Source organism: Camellia sinensis, chromosome 3 (assembly GCF_055761805.1).
Source record: "Camellia sinensis isolate YWXY chromosome 3, ASM5576180v1, whole genome shotgun sequence".
NCBI classification, from domain to species: Eukaryota; Viridiplantae; Streptophyta; class Magnoliopsida; order Ericales; family Theaceae; genus Camellia; species Camellia sinensis.
The window spans coordinates 128,012,074-128,027,850 of NC_138963.1; the positions used below are offsets into that span (position 1 = coordinate 128,012,074).

The 15,777-nt window shown below is 44.0% G+C and overlaps 1 protein-coding gene across 1 annotated transcript in view; it reads left to right on the forward strand.

Moving 5' to 3' along the window:
- Window positions 1–1,584: 1,584 nt before the first annotated feature.
- Window positions 1,585–15,777, forward strand: part of LOC145821831 (uncharacterized) — a 72,933-nt gene continuing 58,740 nt past the window's right edge. The window contains exon 1 of the mRNA XM_082918401.1: window positions 1,585–1,687. Coding sequence (XP_082774527.1) covers window positions 1,585–1,687 — 103 coding nt within the window. The remainder of the gene's footprint in view (window positions 1,688–15,777) is intronic.

A 15,777-nucleotide genomic window follows, 5' to 3' on the forward strand; every position in this document is an offset into this window, starting at 1 on the left:
CACCCTCTTTGACCATTCGACCCAGTGCATATCGGAATCCATAGTGACCATTCCAAACTAGGACAGGTTGCTTACCCGATTGTAGGTTGTTTGAAACTGCTGCGTGCGTAGTGAAACCCTAGCTCCTGACAAAATAGGACAGGGAAACCCTACCCCACCATAGGGGTGTTTTGGCTCTCATTTGCTTGTTATGTGCTTTTAGAGTGTGCCTCTACAAGGAATGCATGTATCAGTTTGCAAGTCTGGGTATCAGGCCTGAGGGCATCAGTATTTTGGGGGAATCAGTTTTACCTGAGGGTATCAGTTTACAGGCAGAATTTTGGGTAGAATTCAGTAGAGAGTGCAATCATTCAGCTATGCTCACATTTATTCCAGTGAAATTGGGCTGCGATGCTGCCTGTTTTCTCTTTTGCAAGGTAGTCTTGGAACCGTAGCTTCAGAAGGCTTCAATATCCCCCGAGGTTCATCAGACTTGTGCTGATAGACTTTGTCCGGTCAGAGATTTAGTTCAAGGGAAATCAGTGTTCCTTTGCCAGAGGTAGGGTAAAAGGGTTAGTCAGGCACAGATCACCAGTTCAGCAATTACCAGATCAGTGGCCCTTATCCACCCCACCAATGAATAGTCATACTGAGGTCTCAATTTCTACTACAGGGACAGATATACTAGTTGTTCAGATAAACCAATACTCTATGGCAGGTATGGAAGAGATGATGCGTCAGCTCCAGGAAAGTATGCAAGCCATGCAGCAGGATGCTGCCCGTCAAGCAGAATTTGCCGCACGCCAGGCCGAAGTTATGGCCCAACAGGCAGAGTTAATCACCAGGCTACAGCAGCAAATTGGGACATCTGCTTCACATCCAGCTCCCCCCCCACTAAGAGTCCCAATACTCGGGGAGACAGCAAATGTCCAGGAAGATACGGATATCCTAACGGGGCGGGCTCCGCCCCCAATCCTACCCCAGCTGTCCAAGGCACCCACACCCACCAACCTACTAGATTCTCCCTTTGAGTTTGAAGTGGACCCCACAACACTAAAAGTGAGCAAGCTAGAAAAGCTATTCAAGAAGTCTCAGGGCATGAAGTCCATTCCGGATATTGAGGATGAGTACACCGATTCAGCCGTGACTCTGCCGAACCGATTCAAAATGCCGCATATCGACCGCTTTGACGGCTCTGGAGACCCAATGGTGCACCTCCACCTATTTTCCGATATCCTAAGGCCAATGGGTTTGCCCCAGAAGTTGTCTCTCTTCAGCCGAACCATGTCTGGGATGGCCGCAATCTGGTATGCAAAATTGGAGGACTCTGTGAAATGAAACTGGGAAGAGTTGGCGGAGGCCTTTATTGCTCAATACTCCTACAACACACAGATTGAGGTCACAACTTGTGATCTCGAAGTCACCCGCCAAGAACCAAAGGATGGTTTCTCAGAGTTCGTGACCAGATGGAGAGCAAAGGCCTCAATGATGACTACAAGGCCTTCCGACAAAGATCAGATCAGGATGATTGTTCAGAATTTGCATGGCAAGTTACTGCAAAAGATGGTGATTCTACCTCTGTTTACCTTTCTAGCCCTTCATGAAATGGGGGTTCAAATCGAGGATGCTATCAGACAAGGAATCTTTGTGGAAGATGATGAGCCTTTGCAGAAGAATGTTGTTCGCAATTCCAATGCTACTACTGATGGTAACACAATTGCAAAATGCTGAGAAGTAGACTCTATCACCACTTCCCTCAATGGCTAGAAGCCAATCACTTCAAATTGGCCCTAAGCCCGAAAGTTCAATCCTCTTTACATGAGTCTCCTAAGCTTTGAAAAAGCAGCAAGAAGAAGGGCACCTAGAACTCCTAGAACCCCAGCCCCTTCCAAATCCCCTTCCACCAAGATATGACCTAGCTAAATACTGTGCCTATCATCAACAACATGGTCATGATACGAATTGTTGCATCCGCCTCCGTCAAAAGATTCAGGATCTTATTGACGAAGAGACCATAGCTCCACCCAAAGGACCTTAGGTTAGTACTGACTCTTCACCTCCCCACCTCAACCACATCCATACACTACCATCCACCTTCGACCCCAGCATATACATCACCCCGGCCCAGCTACCCAAACCTGAGGTGTTCATTCCAGAAAGCATGGACTTATGCATGATGGGTGCACCTGAACCCCAATCATCTCAAACCTGTGAACCCACTACTTCTGAGTTGATGAGAATGATTGAAGATCTTCAAAGAACTGTGACAAATATGGCCTCCGGCACATTGGCTCCCTCATCGACCACATCACATGCTATGAGTTTCACGACAAAAGGCTCCCCAATCTTGGGATGGGTTGTATTGGAAGAAGGCCAATCCCTTGGCAAAGTGAAGGCACGAGGTAAGAACAAGGTAGGGGCAGGCATTGATCCCCATGAGCACCTTCTGTGGGCAACGGAGGCTTTGAAGGCGAAAGGGCTAAATAAACAGCAAGTGCTCGCAGTTGTTGCAAAGATTGTGGAGGATACTTTCGTCACTCAGAATGAGAGCAGTTCGAAACAAGGAAAAAACCAGGAGAAGGGCCATCGTACCAGAAACGATCCTGTTAGCTCTAATCCTCCACTAGGAAGAGGTCAGCAAACCAGGCCAGAACTTGCCAATCCCTTTGCTGGCGTGTCCAACAAAAATCCACAAACCTTGAAGTACCAACCCCGAGGTCAGAGGGTCTTCCATGCCCTCCATATGCCTTTGTCCGAAGCTTTCCAAATCCTTGTTGGACAAGGCCATCTCAAACCCCTTGAGCCTCGGCCTCTCCCGAATCCTCTTTCGGCTATGCATGATGCTGCCCAGTACTGTGCCTTCCATCAACAAACTGGTCATGGCACTGACAATTGCTTTCATCTTCGCCGCGAAGTGCAAGATTTGATTGATGACGGGGTCATTGCCGCACCAAGCTCTGCAAAGTCTATCGCCATTCGATCGGTGAACTTGGGAGATAATGTGACCATGTGATCGGGGGATGAACCACCTGTGGATGGCACTCAGTTCACTCTAGCTATGGGGATGGTACACACTATTTTGAGCATTTGCGAATGCTATTTACTTTACTTTCTGACTTGGGTATTGGGTCAATCTTGTTGTGTTGTACAGAGTTAGTCTTTTCTTGCTGAGTCAGTTGGGTCTGTCTTGTTGTACCGAGTCAGTCCTATTTTGTTGGAGTCGGGTGATTTCGGGGGTGTTACCTCAGACATCACTTGCTTATTTTGTGTTTGTCTTTTCGTTTTCTTTTGAGTCTATTACTGCCTTGGAGCTAGTAATGCCAACAGATTTGAATGAACAACAGTGATTTTCACACTCTTGTGTTTGCTTCTGCCTTGTGCTAGTTGTGCCAAAAGTTCAAAATGAGGTGGCAGCATTTGACTAAAAACTGTGTCTTTTCTGTGCTTTGAAATCATTACATTGACCTGAGTTCTTCAAAACTTTTTGAACATTGTGATGAAGATAAAGATGAAGGAATTCCTCGGGATTTGCCAAAAAAATGATCAATTGAGAGAAAGAGAGGCATGCTAAGCCCTTAATGATTGAGATCATGCTTGTTAATGTGAGTATTGAGAAGGATCCTGGCTTGATCCAGATTGATTTCACATTGTCTTCCGCATGAGCGATTAGTCGCTTTCTTAAAAGATTTCAAAAAAAGTTTTGCGCCGTCCTGTGAAGACCTGTGTGGAATCTCTCTTGAGATTGTGCAGCTTAGGATCGCTCTCAGTCCCGAGACTCGACCCCTCACTTTCAAACCTTGAACTTGAATTCAGCATGTTCAACGGTCAACTACTATGTGAGGCCTGTGTGGCCAGATTCGAAGAAACCCTCGAACAAGGGGCAGGGAAGTCAGATCAAGAAGATCAGATGTCATCAAAAGAAGCTTGCAAAGCTAGATCAGAAGCACCCCTCAAACTAGGGGCAAAAATGTCAAAGGTGCTCGAAGATTCAAAATTATTGGGATGTTTCTCAAGCTAACAAAGATCAGCAAGAATGCCAAATCCTAGAGGGGAGGAAAGAAGAAAGTATTGCTGAAGGACAACCGAGTTCCTATCCACAACACTAGGGGCAAATTCAGCCCCCCATTGGATGGACTCCTGCATCATCAGTAAACAGCAGCCATTCTCCTGGATTCAGATGACTTCAGGATCTCCAAACCATTTGATATGGGCAAAGCTACACTTTTACCCTTGAGAGGCTCGCTGGGCTTAAAACCCGGAAGGGCGTCCCAGGCGAAAGTTAGAGCAAGAAAAAGAAGAAAAATGAAGAAAATGAAAGGAAAAGATGAAAAAGAAAAAAGTTGAAAAGAAATGAAAAGAATTGAAAAGAAAAGAAGAACATAGCTCGCAAGGTTGAAAACCCGGAAGGGCGGCCTTGGCAAAAGTTAGAGCGCAAAAGAAGAGGTCAATACCCAAGTGTACGTTAACCCCGAACTACGTAAGGCCTGATTCTTATCTTTGGGATACGTAGGCAACTTCATTTTGATGTCCAGCCATAAAACACTTCAAATTCGACTATGTCCATGTGATGGTTCTGGTCATCGTTGTCTTCTATGTATTCGAGAATTTGGTTGTAATTGTCACTGTGAGGACTGGTTACCACATGCTGCGTCGCTATTCAAACTAGGGGCAACTTTCCGTTGCCATGCAGTGCTGCGGTGCTATTCAGACTAGGGGCAACTTTCAGTTGCCATGCAGTGCCGCTCAGACAAGGGGCAATTTTTCATTGTTTTGGATCTGAGGTTGTGCATCTCAAGAGTAAATCCTGCGTTGGTCGAGCAGTGGCCATTTGCAAAAATAGTTTTTGAGAATTTTTAATGATGTTGACTAATTCTCTTGAAAATTATTCCATTTTTCTAAAATTGGACCATTTCTTAGACCCAAAAAAGGGAAATTTTCAGTGCTCATAACCTGACTTGCATGATTTTAAATCAGAAAGTTCAACAAGCATGTTAATCTAACTCTCATATTGATTAAAATTGTTTTGGTAGAAAGCAAAAACAAAAAATGGTCAAAATGATGAACTAAGGGCGCAGTTGACTTAGGTTTTCTGTCTGTTCCCCGTTATCAACATACTTGCTAGAAAGGGCACCATATTTGCCTGAAAGGGGACAACTGAAGCTGATAACAAAGGGCTGAAAGCTCTCTCATCCTCCAAGCAACGAGGTATCAAGCCAAGTGCGAAGCACGAACTCGAATGGGGCAAGATATTCCACTCCCTCTTCTGGGCCAGATCTAATCACGTCCAAACTCCCTAGCATAGCATCGTCAACCGATGACAGTTGCAGATATACTACGCGTCTGATCGCATTGCAACCCCTCTGTGGGAGAAACTCGCTATTGTGAACAAGAATAAGAATCTGGTAGAATAACAGGGGTAAGAGCCCACAACTTCCTGCTTATCCATCAACCACCCAAGGGAGGGATAAAAAAAAATGAGAGATTGAAGAATAGAGAGATGTGCACTGAGAGGAAAAGTGAGTAACGGGCTTTTTCAGAAAAACAGAGCCTGAGGGCCGAGTGATATGAGAATCACAAATGAGAAAGGGTAGGAAACAATACCCGAAGAAACTGGCTCCTCACGAACTGAGAGGTCTCTCGCCATTGGAACACGTCTGAGTGTCGTGTCACTTGTTTTTGTTTGTCTCGATTCTTGTTTTGAGTCGTTTCAAGTGTCTTTGTTTGTGTTTAGGTTGTTTACCTTTTGTTTTTCTTTGTTGAGTCGTACTGCGCTGGGTCCAATCGTAGGCTCAATACCCAGTTAAGAACTCATTTCTCAATTTCAAAATGAATCGTTTTGTGCTCAGGAGTGTTGTGCCGTTCTCAATATTTGTGCCAAAATAGGATTGGTTCTTTCATAAAACTGCAGGGTTCAACCCAGGTCATGTCAAAATAGTAAAACCAGGACCTATCTGAAGTTATGAAAGTTCCGGGCTGCAAAGCAAAAGAAAAGAGGAAAAATGTCGGGTATCTGAGTATGTCTCAACTCCTGCAAATTCCGTCCTTGCATCCTGTGTGTTCAGAATGAGCAGAGTACTATGTTACGAGCTGTGTGTTCAGAATGAGCTGTGTGCTGTATGAGCTGTGTGTTCAGAGTGAACAGAATACTGTGTTGATTGTTTCAATGCCAGAGTGGCAATCAGACTGCTCTCCCTGAGTACCATTCCCCGTCAAAGTTATCTTGGTTATGTTTGCAACGAGGGAAAGTTGTGAATATGATCAGGAAGGAAAACGACATTTGTGGTTTCTGCATGCAGGACCTTTGTACTGCGAGTTGAAGGTAAGTGTTCGAAGAACACAATGGAGGGGAGATCCCCGTTAGAGTAATGTGGTTTACCGCCACTCACTCCATGAGGTGCTTTCTAAAGTGTCGCTTTGTTTGTTTATTGCATTCCCTAAACATCATGCTCTACATTGCTTGTAACATGTACTGTATCATCGCACTTATTGTGTTTATTTGCATCTTGTGTTATCTTGTACCATTTATCCTTTTACGCCGAGCTGTGTTTAGGATCGTTGTCCTCCGAGACTTTTGCAGGTTGTGCTGAGCACGCGCTTGATAGTTTGTTTCAGACCTCCTCTCACGATTTCAGCGTGGTTTGAGTGTCCATTTCCTCACACGATTTCTGCGTGTTTGGAATTCATCTCAGGTTGTGTTGTGTACGCACCTGGGCAGTTGTTTTCAGGCCACTTCTCACGATTTTAGCATGGTTTGAGTGTCCCTTTCCTCACACGATTTCAGCGTGTTTGGAATTCATCCCAGGTCGCGTCATGTACGCGCTTTGGCGTTTTGTTTTCGACCTCCTCTCACGATTTCAGCGTGGTTAGAGTGTTCTTTTCCTCACACGATTTCAGCATGTTTAGAATTCATCTCAGGTTGCGTCGTGTACGCACTTGGGCGGTTTGTTTTCGGACCTCCTCTCACGATTTTAGCGTGGTTAGAGTGTTCTTTTCCTCACACGATTTCAGCATGTTTAGAATTCATCTCAGGTTGCGTCGTGTACGCACTTGGGCGGTTTGTTTTCGGACCTCCTCTCACGATTTTAGCGTGGTTTGAGTGTCCCTTTTCTCACACGATTTCAGCGTGTTTGGAATTTATCTCAGGTTGTGTTGTGTACGCACCTGGGCGGTTTGTTTTCGGACCTCCTCTCACGATTTTAGCGTGGTTTGAGTGTCCCTTTTCTCACACGATTTCAGCGTGTTTGGAATTTATCTCAGGTTGTGTTGTGTACGCACCTGGGCGGTTTGTTTTCGGACCTCCTCTCACGATTTCAACGTGGTTTGAGTGTCCTTTTTCTCACACAATTTCAGCGTGTTTGGAATTTATCTCAGGTTGCGTCGTGTACGCACCTAGGCGGTTGTTTTCAGGCCTCTTCTCACGATTTCAGCATGGTTTGAGTGTCCCTTTCCTCACACGATTTCAGCGTGTTTGGAATTCATCTCAGGTTACGTCGTGTACGCACCTGGCCGTTTGTTTTCGGACCTCGTCTCACGATTTCAGCGTGGTTTGAGTATCCCTTTCCTTACACAATTTCACCGTGCTTGGAATTCATCCCAGGTCGCGTCGTGTACGTGCTTGGGCGTTCTGTTTTCGACCTCCTCTCACGATTTCAGCGTGGTTAGAGTGTTCTTTTCCTCACATGATTTTAGCGTGTTTGGAATTCATCTCAGGTTGCGTCGTGTACGCACCTGGGCAGTTTGTTTTCGGACCTCCTCTCACGATTTCAGCGTGGTTTGAGTGTCCCTTTCCTCACACGATTTCAGTGTGTTTGGAATTTGTCTCAGGTTGTGTTGTGTACGTAGCTAGGTGGTTGTCTTCGAGCCTCTTCTCGCGATTTTAGCATGGTTAGAGAGTTCTTTTCCTCACACGATTTCAGCGTGTTTGGAATTCATCTCAGGTTGCGTTGTGTATGCACCTAGACGGTTGTTTTCAGGCCTCTTCTCACGATTTCAGCGTGGTTAGAGTGTCCCCTTCCTCACACGTTTTCTGCGTGTTTGGAATTTATCTCCGGTTGCGTGGAATGCGCTCCTGATTGGTTTTCTTTGTTCTGCCTCACCTCACGATTCCAGCGTGGTTGGAGTGCGTTACCCCATTTGCATCTATTGCTCTATCTGTTACATCCATTGCATCCTATCTGTTTTATGCTGGTCTAGGAGTCCTTAAATCCTCTGGTCTAGGAGACCTTAAATCCTGCATCTTTATTCGCACTGTCTTGTGCACTTTCTAGTCTAGGAGACCTTAAATCCTCTAAAGGTGCAATTCCTTTGGTGTTTGTCGTGCCTGAACGACTTCCAGTGGTCTGGTATAGCCACCTACCCGTGTTTGCGGTGAGTTCCTAGGAGACAAACTGAGACGGTGGAAACTAGAGTTCGAATGGGTCATGCCTAGAATGAAAAGGTTCGGGATTTTCGAGACTAAAGTCTGGTTTAAATACCAAGGGGTATATCATCGGCATGAAATCTGTGTGGCAGCCTGTAGACGCGCCCGCGGAGGGGGGCCTCGCTGCTACAGTTCGGACTCGATTTGTGTCACGGTTCTTAATCTGAACCAAAGAGTCCAAATCTGGCAAATCGTTTTGAGAAACAGATTTTTGAAGAAGTAGTGCCAAACATGGACTGCTTTGCCAGATATAGAGTCGCCACCTAAATATTTTTTAAAATGAGGGAATTTAGGAAACCCTGACTCGGTGCCGAAGGCCACATGTCCGTCATCACTGGAGTTGTCTCGGCTCGGGAGCTTGGGTACGATCGGGGAAGGTCAGCTATGAGCACTCCCTTTCGCCCGGTCCAAAGACCGGCCTCTACTAACCATGATACCCGATTTTGAAAACGTTATGTGTTCTTATTCCATTTATTAGCCTAGAATTACTATGTTATGCGTATAGCAAACAAGTATAGACTAGATTGCCTAATTTGGAAAGGAACATTGCATATCCGTTTGTTTTGAAAATGTTTTGGAATTTGCTACTCGCAAGTAGGCTAAAACACGGATTTCAATGAGTTTTTCCAACTCAAACAATCCAACCTTCACCCACAGGCATTTAAAACAGTTTAACACATAAACACTTAGCCGCATGGCAGGCATACTGTCATGTTAACATTCACACGCATGCGAGATGCTAAAGCGAAAATACTTACATCGTACTCCGTGCCAAAACAGTAAACTAGTTAGCTAACATGCGTGTCCTAGTTCATGTTGAATTGCCTAATGCAACACATACAGGATGCAATTAGATAGACTCGGCTAACCTAAGCATGGCATCTGAAATGCGATCAACTATCACATAGTCAATTTTTTAATTGAAGTACAAATGCAGTTAGCGTGATGTACCGAGCCTAATGCATGCAATACAAATGCATGGATGCACGCATGCATAGCATGAGGTATGCTAATTTAAACGTGCCCTAATCTACCATCATAAGCTGGTAAATAAAAGGGAAGAAAGACGTGAGGTTGGAAGGCATACACACACTCACGCACACTTATTACATATTTACCCTCACTCAGAGGGACCAAATAAATATTACAAATTAATTAACTACGCAAGCTAATTAAATATTACAAATTAATCAATTTAATTAACAAATTAAATTAAGCTAAGAAAACAAATAAACCGCCTCGAGAAACGCACCACCATGCATAGGCTGCCTCTGTTTTCCTTCCTTCACTCCTCTGGAGGCTGTCAAAACCTCAGGACTGCGTCCTTGGGCACCGGGGATTGCCACCGGCTGAGTGGAATTACCACCGGCAGTGGTGTGTGCCCATCGGCATAAAATGAAGCTGTCGGCAGAGGAATTGTTGTCGGTCGGCACCTTACACTGCCGGTCAGCAGAGTGTTCCTGCAGAATCTGCAAATGACAGCAACAGAGGGCAAGGCAAAGCATGGCAGCACAATTCAAGGCATATATGCACCAACCATGCCCCTTATCATGATAATGACTCAAAGGGGCATGTGCCTCGATTCTCGGACCACCAATCACGCATTTCCATGCATGATGGCCCAAAGAACCAAGTATGCAACTTTGATTTCCAATGCAATGCAAACCAATCAAACCAAACAAGGCCCAATTCCTATCATCAAGTCAAGGAACAAGGCATGCATGCAAGATGCAATGCGACCTAGGCACACAAGCTAAGGATGCAACATGGCATGGCAACAAACTTATGCAAGCATACAAGCAAACATAGGGGCATGCAAATGGATGCAAAGATGGACTTATGCATGAATTAGGCAGCTCAAAATAGGCCTAAAACAGTAGCCAAAATGCTATAATGAGGGACCAAATACATGCACACATGCACCTAATTGAAGGCCGACACTTAAGCACAAATTGAACAACCCTCAAATACATTTGAAAGGGGGAATCATGGACTAATTAGCATGCAACATAAGCATTGAAATCATGCTAAAACATAGTGCCAAACCAAGCAATAAATCAAACCAAATATGCAACAAATGGCCTAAGTGCTCAAAACAAACCAATGGAGCATTGGACTACACTAAGCAAGACCAAACATGGCATGAGCTTATTGACCAAAAACAGAGTTTTGGGACATTAATACAAGGCCTAAGGATCACTTAGATGGCATCCAAATGACTTAAAACAAAGGCATGCATAATCACCAAAACATGGACCATGAGATGACAACCTTACAAGGCATTAAAGGGACATCAAATGCGAACTCTCAAGCATACAATAAGGTCTGAAATAGCATGGTGGATGGTCCCAAATCACCAAAACAATGCAAGGATGGCATGCTATACATTCACATACTTAAGGCCAACAAGCCGAAATGCAAAGGGGCTATATGATGCATGCCAAAATCGACCCAAACACTTATGGACAGACCTAAAACATGGCAAAATAAGCACATAATCTTCACAAGACTAAGCCTAAAACATGCTCCAACAAAGGCTAGCAACCTAAAGCATATTAAGGCATAAACAAGGCATTACATGGCAACTACGCTAAGCATGCATGGAGTACCAAAACCAAGTAAAAACAGAGGCATAACATGACATATTAAGCATAAAAAAGCAGCCAAGTCATGGTCAATACACCCTCAAACATAATGCTCTCTCAAGAGGCCAAAACATGCCCTTTTCAAGGACAACAAGGAGAGGGGGTGGCCCTCTCCTTCTTGGGACTTCAAGGCATCATCTTCACCACTGAAATCCCTCAAGATTTCAGTGGTGAACAGACCCCAACACGAAAATCCCGGAGCTAGCACAAAAGGGCACAAAATGAGGCCTTTTAAGGCCTAAGGGTGTTCAAACTTACCCAAACCACAAAACACTCTTAATAAACAATCAAGAGGACTAAAAAATAGAACTTTTTTGTATTATACACTAAGCTTAAAAACGAATTCAAGATAGGTAGAAATACAATGCAAAAATGAGGTAAAAAGGGGTGAGATTCTTACCCTTGAAGCCTTCTTCAACAATGATGCTCCAATGGCCTTCCTTAGCTTGAATCCAAAACCAAAACTTCAAAACCAGTCCCTTAGAACCTCAAGAGCCAAAGGAAGGTGAAACACTATGTGTTTGTGTGCAATAGTATGGACTAAACACACTAAAACACACACAAGAGGGAAAAAGAGAGAGATAAGGTGTAACAAACCCTAACCCTAGATCTCAAACCCTAACAATGGCTGTCTAAGCTCTCAAAATATCTTAAAATGTCTAACCCTTCAAGCCAAGAGACCAACCTCTCCCTTTATGGCACTTCTTGTCTTGTAAAGCTTACAAGACAAGCTTCATAAGAGGGAGATCCCTCCATACACGTGTATGGAGGGGAGCAAAAGCAAGACAACTGTCTTAAAATATCTACAAAAGCAGATGCACAGTAATCGGCGGGCCAAAAATGCCATCTTGGCCAAAAAGAGTGCAGGCCGGCACTAAAAAGTGCTGACCGGCAACAAATAGTGCCGGCCGGCAATATACATTGCCGGTGGCAGCAAAAACTAGCCGGTGGCCTCTAGCCACTGCCGGTGATGGGTGGGGATGGTCCACAAGCCCTACCCTGCCCTTCCAAGGCAAAACACAAGTGTTTGGTGCAAAACCAGACACTAAACGGTCAAGTTCGGAGATCCTGAGGCAAGGCACGCGAGCCGAGGCCTCCGGGAACTCCAAACGAACACAAACATGGATAATCACCCGAGTGTTCAAACGGTGACGTCCAAGTCTTGAGGACGGTCAAAAATGGGGTGTCTACACAGCCCCATAGATTGAGATAGCATATGTATGCGCCTCAACTCTGGATACTGAACCAACCTAGTTTGTCACCCTGTTAGAGAATAGGGAAAGCTGCGACCATAGTCAGGGAGAAAAGTAGTACCTGTGATTCACCCGAGAAGAAGGGGAAGGTCCCCAACAGCATGAGGTAGGTCATTGCCAATTGCCCCTGTAAGGTACCTTCACTTCCTAGCTATTACATTGCATTGCATTGCATTTCATAAATCCTGAATTATCAAACCGGCTTCGCGTAGCGTATAAGTCCAATTTTCAAACCGGCTTCGCGAAGCGTATAAGTCTAATTTTCAAACCGGCCTCACATAGCGTATAAGTCCAATTATCAAACCGGCTTCGCGTAGCGTATAAGTCCAATTATCAAAATCGGTTAACAACAGCAGATGCGACTGTCTGTTCACACCACCCAAATCGGATTCGCGTAGCTATAAGTCCAATAATCAAAATCTTCCTGCATAACATTTTGCATCCTGCCCCTGAACTACGCTGGTTTGATTCCTTGAAAAGGGATACGTAGGCAGCCTGCGAGTTCAACCAACTACATCTGTATTTTGTTTGTTTGTCCAAGTCTTCGATCTTGTAAAAAATGGGTCGTCTCTGGCCTTTGACATTCACTCCCGTCACTTCTTGACTTCTGAGTTCTATCAAAGAGGGGCAACTATAGACACCCCATTTTTGACTGCCCGTAAGACTTGGGCACTACTGATGGTTTACTTGGTGGAGAAATGTGTGCTAGGCAAAAGTTCAGTTTCTTCGGCAATGAGAGAGACAAATCTCAACTTCATACCCCTTTTGGACCAAAACAATCTTGATTAAAAGATTTTAGACCTTGAAACCCTCTCTTTCAAAATGTTTTGAAAATAAAGTTCCTACGATATTTCGACGCTCACATTTCGTTAAATGTTGCGCTTTTTGGTAAACCGAGCAAGGACAAAGTGGAAATGAATGAAATAGAGATGAAATCTTTGAAAAAACTTTCAAAACACTTTTTTTAGAGGTTTGGAGTTGAAGAAAATAGGAAAGGAGAGAAGAAAATTAGTTTGGGAGAAGTTCGGCATGAATCCGGGTAGGACCAAAACTGCGCGGCTTCACGAAAATAGGCATAAATTTTTTCACAGTTGGAATTTTGATGCAAGGTTGGTTCCATTGGAAAGCTAACTTCCGGGGATTCAATTTGGACATAAGAATGACCTGAAAAAGAGTCCAAATGAAGGAGTTATGCCCATTTGAAGTTGGACCTGGAAAGTAGAAAAGCGGTCCGCCAACCAGAAAAACTAGCTGGCCGACTAGAAAAAGTGGTCGGTCAACCAGAAAAGTGGCTGGCAGGTCCCAAACTAAGATTTTTTTGAAGATATTTTCTCTCTAGCTAATCTCCACAACCTCCAGCTATCCTTAAAACAGATATTTCGAACCAACTCTTGCTTTTTGCTATATATGAGCCATATCTCCCATTTTGCAAAAAAAAAAAAGACTTCTTGGACAAGCTTGAGAGCTTCTCTCACTAAACTCCCTCTCTCTCTACAAAACTTCCAGAGCAAGATCTCTGCCTCTCTCTCTTGCTCCTTTTGTGCATAGAAGTGTATAGAAGTAGAGATATACAACTAGTTTGCCAAGGCATCCTTCATCAAAGTTGAATATCATTGGGCTGAGGCCCCTTAGAGCTCATTTTTGGACTGTTGGAAGGTCATTTAAGCCAGCAAAGAGGCCATTTTGCTGCTGTGCTACAAGGGTAAGCACATCTCCTCTTTTGCACTTGTTTTGCACACTTGCTTCACCACCCTTTTTCCCTTATTTTGAGGCTATTTTTGGGTTAGTGTTGAACTACAAAAACCTCTATTTTTCAGTCCTAAAAATGGTGGTTTAAGCCTTGTTTGGCTAGGGTTGTCTCTCCCTTTTGTTCCTTAGCTTCTATAGCTTTTGAGCCATCTTTCAAGGCCTTTCAAAACAACTTTTCATTGCCTTTTGACCACTGAAATCTAGAGGATTTTCAGTGGTAAAAACCCTGCTTTGAGGTCCCAAATGGGTGGGGGTTGTCCCCCCTCCTCTTCTCTTGTTTCCTTACATTATTGGCCTATCAAAGGAGGATGTGTTTCTACTATTTTGATTTCTTGGACCTACCTTGACTCTTTCCATGGTTGGTTTGGTCACCTTTTGCATGCTTCTTGTATCTGTAGTGCAATCCCATTTATGGCTCATCAAAGTAACATTTCTTTCTAGCATGTATGTGCTTCATTTCAACAGGTTTTTGGTCATTATTTAGCATGTCATAACTCTACCTAAAGTAGGTTTGATAGCCTCTTGCATGCTTCATGTACTTGTAGTATAAATCTTGCTTACTAGCTTTGTATGCATGTTGTTTTGGCTCATCATTCTAGCATATTTTGGCTATGCTCCAACATGATTTTATTGATATTTTGGGCTGTTCTAGGACTGTTTTGGGCTGCCATGGTCATATCACTCATGTTTTGTATAGTTATAGTGCAAATCCTTTGGCTGTCCCTAGCATGCCATATTTGTGATGTTTGCATACATTGGCATCATTTGGCATGGAATTTCAGAGCTTATCTCTTTGCCATACTTTCATATTTATCACTCTCTAATTGTATTTGAGAGTTGAGCTTTGTGCCTTGCTTGCGAGCCATCATTTGGGCATGCTTTTTCTTGCTTAGCATGCTATCATTTCAATCCATTTCGACCACTATTTTGACATGCATTAGGTCTGTTTTGAGTTCTTTAGGTCATTTGAGCACTGCTTGGTATGGTTGTAGTGTAAAGCCCTTGACTGGCTTTGAATTTCAAGTCTCTTGGCATGCTTTATTTGAGCTATTTGCATGATATGGCTTCACTTTGCATGTAATTTCAGAGCATATTGTCTTGCCATGCTTCCACTTTTGTCACCCCTTGAGTGCCCCTAAGGGTTGTGTTCTTGTTGCCTAGCTTGTGGACCAATATGTGTGCATGTGTGTCTTGCCTTTTAGTGCCTTAGTCTTGGTGTTATGGCCACTGATTTGGACATCGCTGAGGCCTATCCATTTTCGTTTAAGTCCATCGAGCATTGTGTATGCCATGTGGTTCATTGCATTGTATATTCCATGTCCATTTGCATTGCGTATGCTAGTTGTTGTTCATATTGTTCCATGCTTGTGTTGCCTTGCATTGAGTATGTATGCATTAGCATTGTGCATGGCATTAGCGTTGTTAGGTTGTTCATGTTGCATTGCATATTTCCATGCTTGCGTTGCATTGTATTTTTACATACTCCATGTTGCATTGCATTGTGCATGCCATGTTATGTGTTGCATTGTGTTTGGGATAGGAGTTAGCCCAAACGCAGGAAACGAGGGGCGTTTCATACTCAAAGTGATGAAATGTACCTCAATTCCCGGTCACCGACACTCTTGACTATACATGATGGAGTTTTAGGCTTTACGTGTTCATATGTTTATTCATTTCATATTGAGTTGCGCAATTCGGCTCCCAGGCCATCATGCATCGAGATACGTGATTG